Raw genomic sequence first — 15,195 nt, forward strand, 5'->3', positions numbered from 1 at the left:
TTTGGTGCTTGGGACGATACACAATCAACAGAGTTACACTGGCCAGGGCTCAAGTTTTTTATGAAGAAAGATAATATAGATGAATATTGATGTGCTCAATAGTACGAAAGGATTTCTAAGTATAAAGTAAAAGGAGAAATCATAACAGAAATCTTATATATCAAAAAGACAAGCAGAATCAAAAGATATATGATAAAGTAGGAAAAAATATCTGCATGATGGAAGAGAATTAATATCCTTAATACATAGAGAGTTTCTACAAATTGACTTAAAAATATCTCAACGGAAGATTGAGTGCAGAACACGAACAGGCAATTCACAAAGACCAAATACAAATGACCAATGATTACTGAGGTTCAGCCTCAGTTAATAACCCAAAGAGCACAAATTTAAATGATGGCTAGCCAATCCTGGGAAGGTATGGGGAAGTGGCACCTTCTCAGACTGTCATGGGAACTGGAATAGCCATTTAGGAAGATAATGTGGTGGTACCGACCAGCAAGTTCAAGTCTAAGCAGTGGTTCTTCAAAAAGACTGACAGCCCTGACCAGTTTGGCTCGGTGGATAGAGCGTCGGCCTGCGGACTCAAGGGTCCCAGGTTTGATTCCGGTCAAGGGCATGTACCTGGGTTGCGGGCACATCCCCAGTAGGGGGTGTGAAGGAGGCAGCTGATCTATGTTTCTCTCTTATCGATGTTTCTAACTCTCTATTCCTCTCTCTTCCTCTCTGTAAAAAATCAATAAAATATTGCTGAAACCGGTTTGGCTCAGTGGATAGAGCGTCGGCCTGTGGACTGAAAGGTCCCAGGTTCGATTCCGGTCAAGGGCATGTACCTTGGTTGCGGGCACATCCCCAGTAGGAGATGTGCAGGAGGCAGCTGATCGATGTTTCTCTCTCATCGATGTTTCTAACTCTCTATCTCCCTTCTTCTCTGTAAAACATCAATAAAATATATATTTTTTAAAAAAAATCAGCCGAAACCAGTTTGGCTCAGTGGATAGAGCGTCAGCCTGCGGACTGAAAGGTCCCAGGTTCGATTCCGGTCAAGGGCATGTACCTGGGTTGCGGGTACATCCCCAGTGGGAGATGTGCAGGAGGCAGCTGATCGATGTTTCTCTCTCATCGATGTTTCTAACTCTCTATCTATCTCTCTCCCTTCCTCTCTGTAAAAAAATCAATAAAATATTTTTTAAAAAATCAATAAAATATATTAAAAAAAAAGACTGACATATGAGTAAGTTGAATCCAGTAGTATCTTTAATAGGGAACCATTGGGAAAACCAATAGGGGGACAATGCATGGCAGAAAGTTAGTATCAGACTATAGTGCTATTTAACAAAAATGAGGCAGAGAGATAAATATGTACAATACTAAATATGTATAATACTAACCTCATTTTGTTAAAACACAGAAGGTGCATATTTGTATAGCCTGAGAAGAAGATTCAGAAGGATCTACGTTAAGCTATTAACATGGTTACTCTGAGTAGCAGGCACAAAGAGTAACAGAAAGCTTTCATTTTTTACTTGATATACTTTAAAATGTATGTATGCATAAAAGTATGTATTCTTTTTATAGCTTCTTTAAAAAGAAGAAAATTAGTAAGATGCAAGCACTCATCTACTAAAGACAGGTTCTGTCCTTTGAGTATTCCCTTCAAAGTTCCTTGATGCTCACTCAAATCGCTGTCTTTCCCATTCATAAGTAATAAGAGATATTTTTTTAAAAGATCTCTTCCTTTCTATACTTTTTAGAAGAAATTGTAGAGTCATCACTGCATGTTTTATAAAATCCAGAAGAAACCCATTTACCGCCCATATTACATTTAGTCCACACAATTTCCGAGACAATGCACAAAGCGCCAGCCACACAACTCCCACCAGCATAAATACATGGAGTACAAAGACTGTCCTGTCAGCAGGGCCCAAGGCATACCCCACAGCAAAGGGGAATGACAATTTGAGTCATAGGATCAGGAGTCAAAACCAAATTTGGGACTTGGCAGCAGTGTGATGCTCTTCCCTTCCCTTCCACACCTTCTATTCTCCTCTGCCCAAACACTGCCCCTCACGTAGTCTCTAAACAGGCTAAGATGTCCACACAGCTTTAGAGTGAGATGTCAGAAACCACTAGAGACACAACAAAGTGCTACTTGGGAGTCTCAGCTGGAATCACAGTGGCAGCATATGTGTAAACTCACGTTTTTTTCTTAAGAAAAGAAATGGAAAAAATCAATTAGAATGTTTTGCCTTACCACCTGGAATGTTTAAAATACAGGTGTCAAAACATCAAATGTGGAGTGGCCACGGATTTTTAAAAAGCTTGAGATACTGAGCCTGACAATTGAGAAATTAAGGAACCACTCATTTTTACAAAACTTAAGTCCACACAAGGGCACCAAAGTAGCCAAAAGTGTGGCTGACAGAGCACCCGAGTGTCAGACCTCCAACAGCTTGGATCCCCAGCTTTTCAAAAAGCATTCATTCTGCTCTAGAGTCTCAAGAGCCAGACATGTGTCTGAGTGTTCTCTTTAGTTCCCATGGAAGGAGTGTGGCAAGTACATGCCATGAGCCATAGGCTCCACTGTTCTGTGACAGCTTTCAGGAGGCTATCCTTCCAGGGGACCATACACCAGTTCCTGTATCTGAAAATACATTACCACTGCTCACTAATGTTGACCAGAAGTCATTTACCCAAAACCAAAGCAAACAAAGCACCATGCTGAAGACCACTGGGCAACAGCAGCAGCGGCAGGTGAAAAGCTCAGTCAAAGCGCTCTCAGCTCAGCTGACCTGCCTCAAGGTGAACTGAAGTTGCAGATCACCAGTTCCGGCTCTAATCTGACGCCCGCCCCCAGATCACGCTGTGGCTACCAAGTAACCCTACCCAAACTGACCTTTCAGGGCTCAGGGAAGTGACTTTTTTTTATTATATGGCACAGTTTGGCACAGTTATGTCTTTTGTCTTTGGGGTACTTTTATACTGTCCAAGAGTAGTATATCTTATTTTTTTCCTTGTTTTTATTATTTTTTTAAAAACAGATGGCCAAACCAGGACATATACTAAAAAAAAAAAAAGGAAGGTTACTTACCTGAGCCCTAACATTCCAGCTACCATGGAATCCTGTTGGAGCTGGTCTACAGAAGCAAGATGTATTCTGGGGAGTCACATGTCACATCAAAGCAGGAACTGGTGAGTCTGTATTTTTATGGAGCCTAAAACAAAGAAAATCGTAAGTTGAAAGCCCCCATTGTGCTGCACGACCTTTTTCCCAGGGCTATTTGTGACAATTTGAAGATAAACATATAGACAAAGTACTATGCTATTTCCCAGCTTACCTAGCTAGAAACAAAGGATAAACTGCAAATTACTGGCACATAAAACACAGTGCTAAAATAAAGGAAAGATTCATGCGTTAGAATCGACACTATCACAGGTCCTTGTCACTTCTGAAGGACACTTTGACACTATAAAGCATATCATTAGTGATGATCTCCGGTAAGTATTTCTTATACCATGTCATACAGAAACACTCAGGGATAGAATGCATGTTCAAGAGAACACGCAACATTAATATCTCATCCTCAAAAGAACACGTGAAACCCAGAGGCAAAGTCTCCCTTCGTTTTCAAGCAGCTGAAGCTGCAACAAGTTGCTGTAACATCATGTAAATGGGGCTGTCACCCTAAGAGAAAAAAGCAGCATCAATGGAAACCAAGTGCCCTGGGGGATCCAAAGCCAACCTCCAAAATACACAAGTCTGACTCAGAGCAATCACTTTTTAAAAGCCTCTCGGATCAGTAAATTGCAATGTTCAACAAGCTGAGTTATTAGTTTGACAGTTTCTCTTTTGCTCTTGAACACATGTTCAAAAAAGGACTTTTGTCATCACATTTTTATCATTAAGATAACCATCATTTCCTTGTTAAAACCTAAACTGGCCCGTATTAGCTAATCTTGGATATCTCGCTGGCCCAAAAGTAGCACTTTCATCTTTACGATAAAAAAAGCCTAGTGTGTACAGCTTAGAGAGACTATTCACACTATTACCTGTTTAATCAAACGCAGAGGAAGGGCAACACAAACCAAGTCTTTTACTTACGGCTGGTCTGTAACTACCAGGATGGTTCCTAAAATTATCTATTGAGGTGCAGTGAGGCCTTACAATTCTCTTAAACAGTCGAGTCATAGAATGCTTTGAAATCCCCAAAGTCGAAGTAACAGTATTACTCAGTTAGCTATATCATAAAAATCAAACTGGTATCCTGGCTGGGAGGCCCTGGAAAAGCCACAATTTCTCACAGCCACAATTGTTTTTCTACTTATACACGGAGGGAGCTGGACTAGGTTCCTTCCAGCTTTGAAAGTTTTAAGATCTTTAATTAACCGAAGATTTCATGGGGGAAATAAAAGAGCCAGCAGATGAGAGCAGTTAGGTGAACACCCAATAAAGCAGTGATTTGCAGGTCCATATATATCACACCCCCAGCTCTTAGGCAAGGAAGACAAGTGACCGCTTCCTCAGGCTTGCTCCCGAGAGTCCAGACTTCTGCAGTAACAGCAAAACAGCTCCAGTGAGAACACATCCATATGCCAGCAGACCCACACAAGTGTGCCTTGAAAAAGCTATAAAGGCCAAGGTTTTATTCTCTAACAGAATAGTCACTTCGCCCTTTGAGTGGGGATGCCCTGCCCACCCCCAAATTCCCATTTCCGGTCAGGTCCCCTACACATCATACCTACCATCAAAGTGGTGGAACCAAGTTTTTAAGCACTGGCATGAAAGTCAAGTTTTCAATAGGTAAAGGTTCCTTGCAAGAGAAAGGCAGAAGAGAGCAGGTAAAGGCAGAGAAGCACAACCTTTGTGTGAGTGAGCTCAAATAAGAGGAACCCATTTACGTCTGTCGTAACCAAAACAAGGTAGAAGCACAGTGGTGACAATGGCAGTTTGCCTGAACAGGGCCGGTACGGAAGCATTGAGGACAAGGTCCTTCCATTGGAGCGGCAATAATGCTCTCCCCAAGAAAAAAGATTGTGCCTGTCGGCCATAGGAGGCTGGTCTCATGTCACCATAACAGAGGGCAGTGAATACAAGGAAGTGTCCTGCCAAACTCCCTGAAACTTGCCTCCATTCTAGGACTGTTCTTTACCCCCGTTCGTTTAAAATACTAGTTACTACAAACGCCAAATATCTTCTGTGATTCTCCCCTCCTCACAGATACTCAGGCAACCTGCCAGCAAACTGCTCTTAGCCATTTAAATATTTCCACTGGTATTCACCTTTATAAAAGATTACTAGTTTCAGGACACAACATTTATCATGCAAATAATCCCAGGCAGGTACATTAGCGGTGGAAACCGGCCTTGAGACCGGGACTAAAAATTTTACCTCTGCTCTTCTTTATTCTAAGTTAAAGAAGCGAGCTTCTCACTCCATCTCTATGTGGGGGAAGGAGTATCTGGGTGGGGGCAACTTAATGCTGCAGTCATCTAGCCAGTTTTGTCAAACACCACAGCTTGCCTCCCCGCCCCACTAGATTCAGCCACTCAGAGGCAGGGCAGACAGGGAAACAATGACTCTGGTTAGAAACTGCAAATAGAATGCAAAAATTGTATTTTAACCCCACCAACACAAAAACAGTAGGGTTTGACTGCATCGCGCTCTGTCAGGTGCAACAAAGTACTCTAGGTTTAAAGCATTCCAGGCAAATTTGTAACAACAAGAAATAGGACAGTGTGATAAGCCAGTACTAGCAAGAAAGCCGTCAAGCTGTTAGGACATGCTGACTTCAGATGCCACCAGGAACTTTGCAGAGAAACTATATTCTGGATGCTGCCTGTGCTGTTTAAAGGGCTGGGGGCATGACAAACAACTAGCTGGAGCGCATCTGAGGAGGCAAACACATTGCCAATAAGGACAAAACAAAGCAGAGCCCTTGTCCTGTCACATCTCAGGTTTATAAGTGCATACTTTGGAATCTTTGTCAAGTGAGGCTTGTCTGTCTGTCTGTGTGCGCGGACAGTATGCACCTCAGTGATCAGCCACCTAGCTAACATGCTACAGATGGGTGCTCTGTGGCGACTTACTTAATCAACTGTACTTGTACTAGATTGATGTGCCCTTTAAAAGGAAGTGTTTCCTAGGCTTCCTGACTAGGATTTTAAGTAGAAGTCCTAAAAAATCCCATTTCCCTGAATCCCAGAGGGAAATTCCCCGAAGACCTAAAAATCCAGACCCTGCATTTTTCATAAGGATCCAGCATATTTCAAAAGACCCAAGAGATCAGCTCAATCTTGTTATTAACTGTAGTCACTGAGATCCAGTTGAAAAGTCCAGCCACAAAACCCAAATTTCCCCTCTAGAGTAATAAATTCACCTATTAACAGCGAATTTTTACTACCAAGGTCCGACTATGCTTCGTTTTTCTACTACGCCTACAACTTGTGAGAGTTCTAAAAAGTCTAAGCCACTTAGCAACACACACGGTTTGGCTCCACGATCACCAACCACCCCCTTAATTTGATCCTATCATCTCATTATTTAGGATAGTGATCCCACACAGCAGACACAACGTGTGAACACAGCAGACACAACATGTGAATAGCTCTGCAAAGCCCATTCCTGTTCCTGGAAAAATAACCAGAAGCACACATCTGCCTGACCATGAGTCAGGAATATCAATGTTGTGGTGGAGCCCATTTCTGCTGGGACCAATCCACACCGAACACACAACAGAAGCGACTGCCACAGAGATATTCAAGAGCAAGCTTCCCCCTCTCGGGTCCATACTTAGCAATGTCATACACGGTCTCCTCTGTAAGAGCACTCTTTTAAGACTCTTCACAATGACCTCTTAAGTCTTCAGTGCAAAGCCACAGACACATTGCCACGCCACGTAAAAGTCACCTGAGTTTCAGTTTGGGTGATTCAGTCATAACCACACTAGAAAGAAAATAAACTTTCAGGGACAAGTGACAGGAACCACAGCGATGAGATGAACTTGCCCCATCTGGTATTGGTGATCTTCGCGATCCAAGACTATGGGAGCCCGTTACAGACTAGGTCCCATTCCACTTATGTAACTGGAAGATCGCCGGCGAAGGGGGGAGGATGGAAGGGCACTCATATTCTGAGGCCACAGCATCCCCAAAGACCCCGGGGACGCGCTTCCACAGAAGAGCCTCAGGTGCTGCCGGACACGCAATCCCCTACCCACGGCTCCTGATGGGAACTAGAACAGCCTCTTTAGGATGAGTTGTGGGACCAGGAGCACAATATCCAGTTCCTTTTGTGGGATGACAATAATTCGCACCTACTTGTTCCTGCTAGATAGCAAAGGAGATGGTGGACGACTCGCTCGCAACGGGGGCAGAAATTCATGGAATGGGCGAGAAGGAGGGGGAGGCAAAGCCTGGAGATGGGGGTGAGAGCGCAGGAGCCCTTGTGGCGCACTCTCTCGACAGGAGACGGACTGCGCACGCGCGCCGGTGGGGGGGGCGAGTAACGGGAGAGGGGGCGCGCGAGGAAGGGAGAGGGGAGAGCGCGAGGAAGGGAGAGGCCGGGGCCGCGGGCGCGCGACGGCGCCGCGGGCCCGAAGCCCCTAGAAGGGCACGACGCACACGCAGCCCGGACAAGTGAAGCTCTGGCGAAAGAGGCGCCCAAGGGGCTCGGGGCCGGGATGCGCACCGACGGCGGGAGGAAGCGGGACGCCAGGCGAAGGCGGCCCTGGGAGGCCGCGTCGAGGACGGACACCCGCGAGTGTGGGTGACGGGCCGGGGGGGAGCCGTCACCGGCGGCGGCGGGAGGGGGAGGGTAGAGAGGAGGGACGCCATCCGCCAGCCGTGTCGCCGACCCCGCGGGCCCCTCCCGCGCCACGTCCCGCCCCTACCCCCCGCCCCTCGGCAAGGGTCCCCGCCCGCGGCTGCGGCGGTCCCACTCACAGTCTCTCCTCCTCGCCTCCTCCTCCTCCTCCGCTTGGCGCGGCAGCGGCGGCGGCGGCCATTTTCCGGACGGCTTTTACCACAGCCCTCTCTCCGAGAGGAGGGAGCGCGCGCCTCCGACGCCGGGACCCCGCACGGCCGACGTCGCGCCCCGCCCTCCCGGCCGGCATGCGCGCAGCTGCACCTGCGCGCCTGCGTCCCGCCCCTCGGCCCCCGCAGCGAGCCCGCCCGCAATTGGGTGCGATGGCCGGGGTGGGGCGGAGCCTCAGCGGCGACGCAACCAATTGGCGGGAGTTTGTGTCCATTCTGACCAGGGAAAAGGGGGCGGGTACCCTGTCCAGCTGCCTATTGGCTGCCATTGGCCATCATTTGGTGAAAAGAGGTGGCTTCGGCACGAAGGGGCTGGTTTAGTGGGCGGAATTTGAATATTAAGGATTAATGGGCCCCTGCGGATGCTGGGGCAATTGAGGGCCTAGGCTCCGGACTCCTGGTTGCGCGGCCCTCCCTGGCTATTGACATGCTGTCCACAAATGCACCAAGTACGCTGCAATAAATGTTCCATTGCATCCACTTTTCCTAAATACCATTACCTTCAGTAGAAGCAGCAAAGTTGCCTGCCCTGGACCCTGATGTTGTTCCAGCCAAGGGATCTTGATTTAATAGGCACATTGCATTCTTTCATCTGAGCCTGCCATGAATCACATTCTCATTGAGGCAGGGAGTAAGCTGACAACAAATCACAGCCTTGGCCTTGGTGAAACACTCTCATGGGGGAAGAGGGTACATGCCAAGCTGCATGACACTTGTCATTGTTGGATCAGATGGTTTGGTGGAGGTGTGAAGAAGGGACAGTGGGATCGCAGGAGAACAGACTAAGCTCTGCCTGGAGCAGAAAGGGAAGACTTCCTAGAAGAGGTGATTTGGGAGCTAAGATCCAGCAATTCTGTTTTGTAAAAATATTTAGGAGTATGAGAAAAGTTTTAACCAATGGGGTGTTCGGGACAAGACTGCTTGTCAAAGCGACCTTACTCTGATTCCAGCCAACACCCAACTCATCCAATGCTCCTTGTGCTAGTTCTATGATTAATGAGGAACCCTCTGATTCTGAGTTGGCTCCAACCCATTCATTTATTAAACAGCCAGGCACTGTTCCAGGCTCTGGATGCACAGTACTGAACAAGACAGGAAACTAACATTATATCGAAGATTCATACTAAACATACAAATAAGTGTATACTATAATGTCACATAGTGATAAGGGCTTTGAGATAGATAAAACAAGGGTGCAGGGGTGTTATTTAGATATCCAGCCATAGCTGGTTTGGCTCAGTGGATAGAGCGTTGGCCTGCAGACTTAAGGGTCCCAGGTTCTATTCCGGTCAAGGACTGCAGGCTCGATCCCCAGTAGGGGGTGTGCATGAGGCAGCTGATCAATGATTTTCTCTCATCATTAATGTTTCTATCTCTTGCTCCCTCTCCCTTCCTCTCTGAAATCAATAAAAATATATATAAAAATATTATAGATATCCACAGGCTTTTGCCCTCATTTTATTCTCCCATATGGATATCTGGGGAGACAACATTTCAGTCAAATTCAAATGTCCTGAGGAAAGATTATGTCTGGCATGTTGGGGGCTAACAAGGAAGCTTATGTGGCTAGAGAGGGGTGGGGTGTGCAATTGGAGAAGAAGCTGGAGCAACCATGGGAACTGGGAACTTATTCTGAGATGAGAAACCCCTGGAGAATTTTGAACTTGGAGCTGACATTATCAGATCTATGTCATAAGTGCAGCATGGAGAACTACCTGTGCTAGGACAACAGTAGGAGCAAGAGCCCAGTCAGGGGTTCTGACAACAGACTAGGAAAGGTGATGGTGGCTTTAATTAGGATGGTAGCAGTGGAGGTTCTGAGAAGCTGTGAGATTCAAGGTATATTTTTAAAATCAAGCAGAAAAGATTGGCTGTAGGGTATAAAGAAAGAGAAAAAACAAGGATGATTCCTGAGTTTTTGGCCTGAGCAATTGAGTAAAGGTATGCCTTTCACCACAATGTGCAAGTGGAGATGTTGAGTAGATGGTTGGGTCAACAAGCAGTCAACAAGTCAACAAACTGAACACCCAAATCGAGAAGCTATAAAAGGAAAAGCATAGTAAACCTAGAAAAAGTAGGAGAAAAATAGGATGAGCAGAAATTGATGAAGCAGAAACAAGTGATAGAGAGAATTGAGAACATCAAAAGTTGAATCTTTGAAACGCTGAAAAACAAAAGCCAACCCTTTAAAAACCTAGATATTAGGAGAGAAGAAAGAAGTCAATTATGTATATTAGTAATGAAAAGGAGACATAGCCTACAGATACAATAGATTATACAAGAGATGATTGATAACACAGATATGTTTTTTTTGGGGGGGAGGGGGTTACCAAATTACTAGTATTTGTAGGAATGGTACCAATGAAAGACGTGAATGGATGATTTGGTACAAGTTATAGAAAAGATAAAAGTAACTATGACACGCATGTACTACTTTGGTGACCAGGGAAGTCACCCCCGTGGCTATGGGAAGCCAGCCTACAGCTTAGCTCTCATCACTGTCTCCCAGGGTGTGCTTATCAAAGAGAAACTCTGGCATGCCAGTTTCAGGGGCCCTCAACCTGCTCAAGTTGGTTTCATGGTCACCCAATTCTTTGACGGATTTCACCTGTTCATTCAGGTAGTGAGTCTTAATGAAGTCACACAAATGAGGGCCATTTTTTAAAAATTTCTTTATTGATTAAGGTATTACATATGTGTCCTTATCCCCCCATGCCCCCCCCCCATGCCAAATGAGGGTCATTTTTGTCAGTGGCCAGTTTGTACAAGTCCAGTAGTGACTGACTCATGCTTTTTTTCCAAGTGCAATGCACACTCCATTGCATTCAACCCATTCTCCCAGTCATCACGGTCTGGTTTTTTGATATCCCGAAGGAAGATTCAGCCTCATTGGTTCTGCAGCTTCATCAATTTCTCAGCACATTCCCTCTCCTCATGAGATGGTGAAGAAAATATGTTCAGCAAAAGTTCTTCAAAGCCACATCGTCATGGTCAAAGTAGTAAGACATGGACAGGTAGACATAGGAAGCACAGAGCTCCTGGTGGATCTGGCAGTTGACGGTGGCCTCCGAGTTCTGGTGGTAGTTCTGGCGCACCTGCGAGGTGGACCCAGCTTCATGGAGACTCTGCTGCACTGCGCTAGAGCGGTGGCAGAGGGCGGGCACTCTGAGGAGGTGGCAGAAGGCTGGATTTGGGCAGCTGGCTGGGATGGATCAAGCTCTGGGTGCTCTGGGTTCCGCCCAAGCACTGTTGAAGCAGGAAACTACGGCGACTCTCCGCAATGATTGTCCAGATACATTTTTAAAGGCTATTATGCATAACTGTATGTCAGTAAATTGGAAAACATAAGCACAAGGTATAGATTTCTAGAAAAGGCACAGCTTACCAAAACTGATTCTAGAAACAGAAAACCTGGATAGACCCTCTATAACCACAAAAAAATTGACTATATATTTTTAAAATCTACTTCCCAAAAAGAACAAGCTCAGAGAGCTTTATAGATGAGTTCTACAAATCTTTAATGAGTGGGCAATTCCAATCATAGGAAAGAAAGAAGTCTCTTGAAACTTTTATGAGACCAATATAACTATTATAATGAGCCAATGAAAGTATGACACAAGATGTGGAAATAGGGGTAAAAAACCTAGAAAATTAAATCCAGCAATATATAATGGTATGTCATAACCAAGTTGAGTTTTACCCTAAGAATGCAAGGATGGTTTAAAATTAGAAAATCAAAGTTAAGAGATTTAAGGGGAACAAATTATGTGATTATTCCAATCAATGCAGAAAATGGACCTGGTAAAATTCAACACCTACTTATGATTAAAAAAACCAACAAGTGCTAGCCAGCGTGGCTCAGTGGATAGAGCATCAACCTGGGACCTGAAAGGTCCCAGGTTCGATTCCAGTCAAGGGAATGTACCTCGGTTGTAGGCTCCTCCCCGGCCCGGGGGGGGGGGGGCCTGGTTGGGGAGCGTGCAGGAGGCAACCAATCAATGTATTTCTCTCACATCGATGTTTCTCTCTCTTTCCCTCTTTCTTCCACTTTCTCTAAAAATCAATGGAAAAATATTCTTGGGCGAGGTTTAAAAACACACACACACACACACAAAGAACCAACAACAACAACTTAGAGAACTATGAATAGAGTGGAACTTCCCTAATCTAATCAAAGGTATCTATAAAAAGACTTAGAGCAAACATCATATTTAATGGTATCAAGTGGAAAGAAAGCAAGAAACAGAACAAGATCTACAGTACAACATCATTCATGTAAAATAAAACACATATGTGCTTTTCCTCCCACTCTTTTAACTTTCATCCTTGGAGTTTCACCATGAGGAGAAAGACCCATCAACCCCAAGTTGATTTTCTGGTTTTTAGAATGCAGAGATGGAAATCCAGCTAGTAATTAAAAGCTGGAAAAAGAAATGGGGGAGGAAAGATTCAACTCACTCTAATTACAAAAATTACAAAACAGTTGGGAATAAACTTAATAAAAAAAGTTAAAATGTCTATTAAAAAACTCTAAAGCTTTACTGAAAACACAAAAGAAAACCTGAAAAAAAAAAAAAGAAAAGAAACTACTAAGGGAAGAGTCTACAATAATAAAGATGTCAATTCTTCATAAATTAATCTGAAAATTCTTTGCCTGAGTAAAAATCCAGGAGTTTTTATAGACTGTAACAAGTTAATGCTAGACCCAGAAGAGTAAGTATATAAGACTAGAAGTCAAGACATTTTTGAAAGAGAAAACCAATGAAGAGGGTCTTGCTAAAAAATCTTTAGTTTGAATAAATAAGAGTTAAATGATACAATTTCACCCTTTCCATCGAAAAGTAGGAAAATAAATAGAGTTTAAAGCATTTGCTAGTAGAATAAAAAATGGGTTATTTAAAAAATGGGACTATAACATTTTAAAAATGGCTCTCCTTAAAAATGGGACAATAGAAGATAAAATCCAGGAAAATGTCATAGAGATAGCAATTATCAGAAAACCAACAACCACAAGGTTTTTATGGATATGGCAGATAGAGTGCAAATTTCTACTCCATCTGTCTAAAAATTCCTTGAACTGATAGAAAATATACATTTTTTTGCCCAGTTGGTGTGGTCAGTGGTTGCGCATTGACCTATGAACCAGGTCAGGGTTCGATTTCCGATCAGGGCATTTGCCTGGGTTGTGGACTCAGTCCCAGTGTGGGGCATGCAGGAAGCAGCCGATCAATAATTCTCTCTCAACACTGATGTTTCTATCTCTCTCTCCCTATCTCTTCCTCTCTCTAAAATCAATATATATATATATTTTAAATCTCAGGTCCTACTTGAAGCCTAGCCTTGAGATGTGCCCTTGGACTGAACCCTTGGTTTCACCAGCTTCAAACCCTTACCAGCCACACTTCAGATGGTTTTGGTGTTTAATGCTGGCCAAGGCCATAGGACTATCAACAGAGATCTACTGAAATCCATCCGATCAGGAAGTGACCAGCAAACACTGATGTTACATCTGTCTCAATATGGCATTATCAAGTGCACGATCTGATTTTCTGGCGAGATGTGAAGGTTTGCCTTTGGCACCATGCTGGTCATTCTGCCTTCCCTGGCAGCTTTCAGTGTCATCAGTGTGATTTCTTACCGCATCCTGGCTCTTCTCTCTGTCACCATCAGCTTCAGGGTCTACAGGTTTGCCATCCAAGCTGTACAGAATTCAGAAGAAGGCCATCCATTCAAAGCTTTCCATAATTACGTGGGTGTACATCAACAGGGCCTTGAAACTCATTCTTTTTTCTTTCTGGTAGAAGATCTGGTTGACTCTTTAAAGCTGGCTGTCTTAATGTGACTGATAACCTTTGTGGTGCCATTTTCAATGAAATCACCCTTCTGATTCTTGCTGAACTGCTCATTTTCATGTTTCGATTGTCTGTGAGAAGTACAAGACCCAGACTGATCACTATGTTGGCATCGCTCATGGTGAGACCAAGTTGACTATTGAAAAAATCCAAGCAAAACTACCTGGAATTGTGAGTTTTGCAGAATAAGTTACATGGAAACCAGAAATGCCACAGTTACTAAAATGTCATTTAATAGTCATAATGTTGTTACCTGTACTTTAAATCAGAAAGCAGGTCTAACAAAGTAAGTCTATTCTATATATATATATATAAAAGGCTAAGTTGACTTGGGCATGTGTGATACATATAAAGCTCTCACTGGCACCAATCACATGTGTGTGTTTTGATCTGTCACTGTTGATCATAATTTGGTTGTTTTTGTTGACATTCTGAAGCCAAAAGAAAGTGGCATCATTGACAGAATATATCTGAAGACCAGCTATTGGTACAACGTACCTCTGAAGCTGAAAGAAAGTGTCATCATCATTGACAGCGTTGTCTGAAGAACAATCATTGACAAGTACTACCAATACTGGTAGGAACTGCCTTCATAGCAAAAATGAAGTAAATGAGGATGCAATTACCGAACACAGTTGTGGTAGAATGACTATTAGATGTCAATTTTGCCTATCCCTAAATTTCTCCAATGAAAAACCATCTGATGGAAAATTTACTCGATGTTGTAGCAAAGGCAAAGTTTGTCCAAATGATATAAATTTTCCAGAATACCCAGCATATGTTTAAAAATTAATGATAAACAAAGATTCTGACAGTAAAAATTTCATGGAAAATATTTGTTGTTATATCATGTTATTATTTATTTATTAATCAAGTTATATATTATTTTCATGTACATTTTACTAGTTTTCTTTCATCTCTGACAGTTCTATTACAAAGGGCAAATAGCGATATTTAAATATTTCTTCTAATTAATTTCCTTTCAATGTGCACGAATCCGTGCATTGGGCCACTAGTAAAAATAAATTTTAAAATTTTTTTCGCCGAAACCGGTTTGGCTCAGTGGATAGAGCGTCGTCGGCCTGCGGACTGAAGGGTCCCGGGTTCGATTCCGGTCAAGGGCATGTACCTGGGTTGCGGGCACATCTCCTGTAGGAGATGTGCAGGAGGCAGCTGATTGATGTTTCTCTCTCATCGATGTTTCTAACTATCTCTCTCCCTTCCTCTCTCTGTAAAAAATCAATAAAATGTATTTAAAAAAAAAAAATTTTTTTTCAAGGACAAGTCTTACATACCTTCCCATCATAACTTT

General features: G+C 43.7%; 1 protein-coding gene and 2 pseudogenes across 6 annotated transcripts in view; 1 reads left to right on the plus strand and 2 right to left on the minus strand.

Moving 5' to 3' along the window:
- MECP2 (methyl-CpG binding protein 2) overlaps positions 1–8,062 on the minus strand; it is a 59,409-nt gene extending 51,347 nt beyond the window's left edge. Inside the window, exons 1-2 of one of the 4 annotated variants that reach the window (XM_081081453.1) lie at positions 7,942–8,037; positions 3,092–3,215 (exon numbers count right to left, since the gene is read on the minus strand). Coding sequence is in view for 2 of the 4 variants with exons in the window: in XM_081081452.1 (XP_080937578.1) it covers positions 7,942–8,003 (62 nt within the window). In the remaining 2 variants the exon portion in view is untranslated. Of the gene's footprint in view, positions 1–3,091; positions 3,216–7,941 lie in introns of all 4 variants that reach the window. The other 3 variants (XM_081081455.1, XM_081081454.1, XM_081081452.1) reach the window with 3 other exon arrangements.
- A 2,454-nt stretch (positions 8,063–10,516) lies between these two features.
- On the minus strand, positions 10,517–11,329 carry LOC308511908 (ferritin heavy chain-like; annotated as a pseudogene). Its single transcript has 3 exons — positions 11,298–11,329; positions 10,761–11,196; positions 10,517–10,675 (listed from the first exon to the last, which is right to left on the minus strand). The product of its transcript is annotated as a ferritin heavy chain-like (transcript).
- A 14-nt stretch (positions 11,330–11,343) lies between these two features.
- Positions 11,344–14,072, plus strand: LOC308511909 (reticulon-3-like; annotated as a pseudogene). Its single transcript has 2 exons — positions 11,344–11,353; positions 13,565–14,072. The product of its transcript is annotated as a reticulon-3-like (transcript).
- The last annotated feature ends 1,123 nt before the right edge of the window (positions 14,073–15,195 follow it).

Source organism: Myotis nattereri (genome assembly GCF_964212035.1).
Source record: "Myotis nattereri genome assembly, chromosome: X".
Classification (NCBI taxonomy): Eukaryota; Metazoa; Chordata; class Mammalia; order Chiroptera; family Vespertilionidae; genus Myotis; species Myotis nattereri.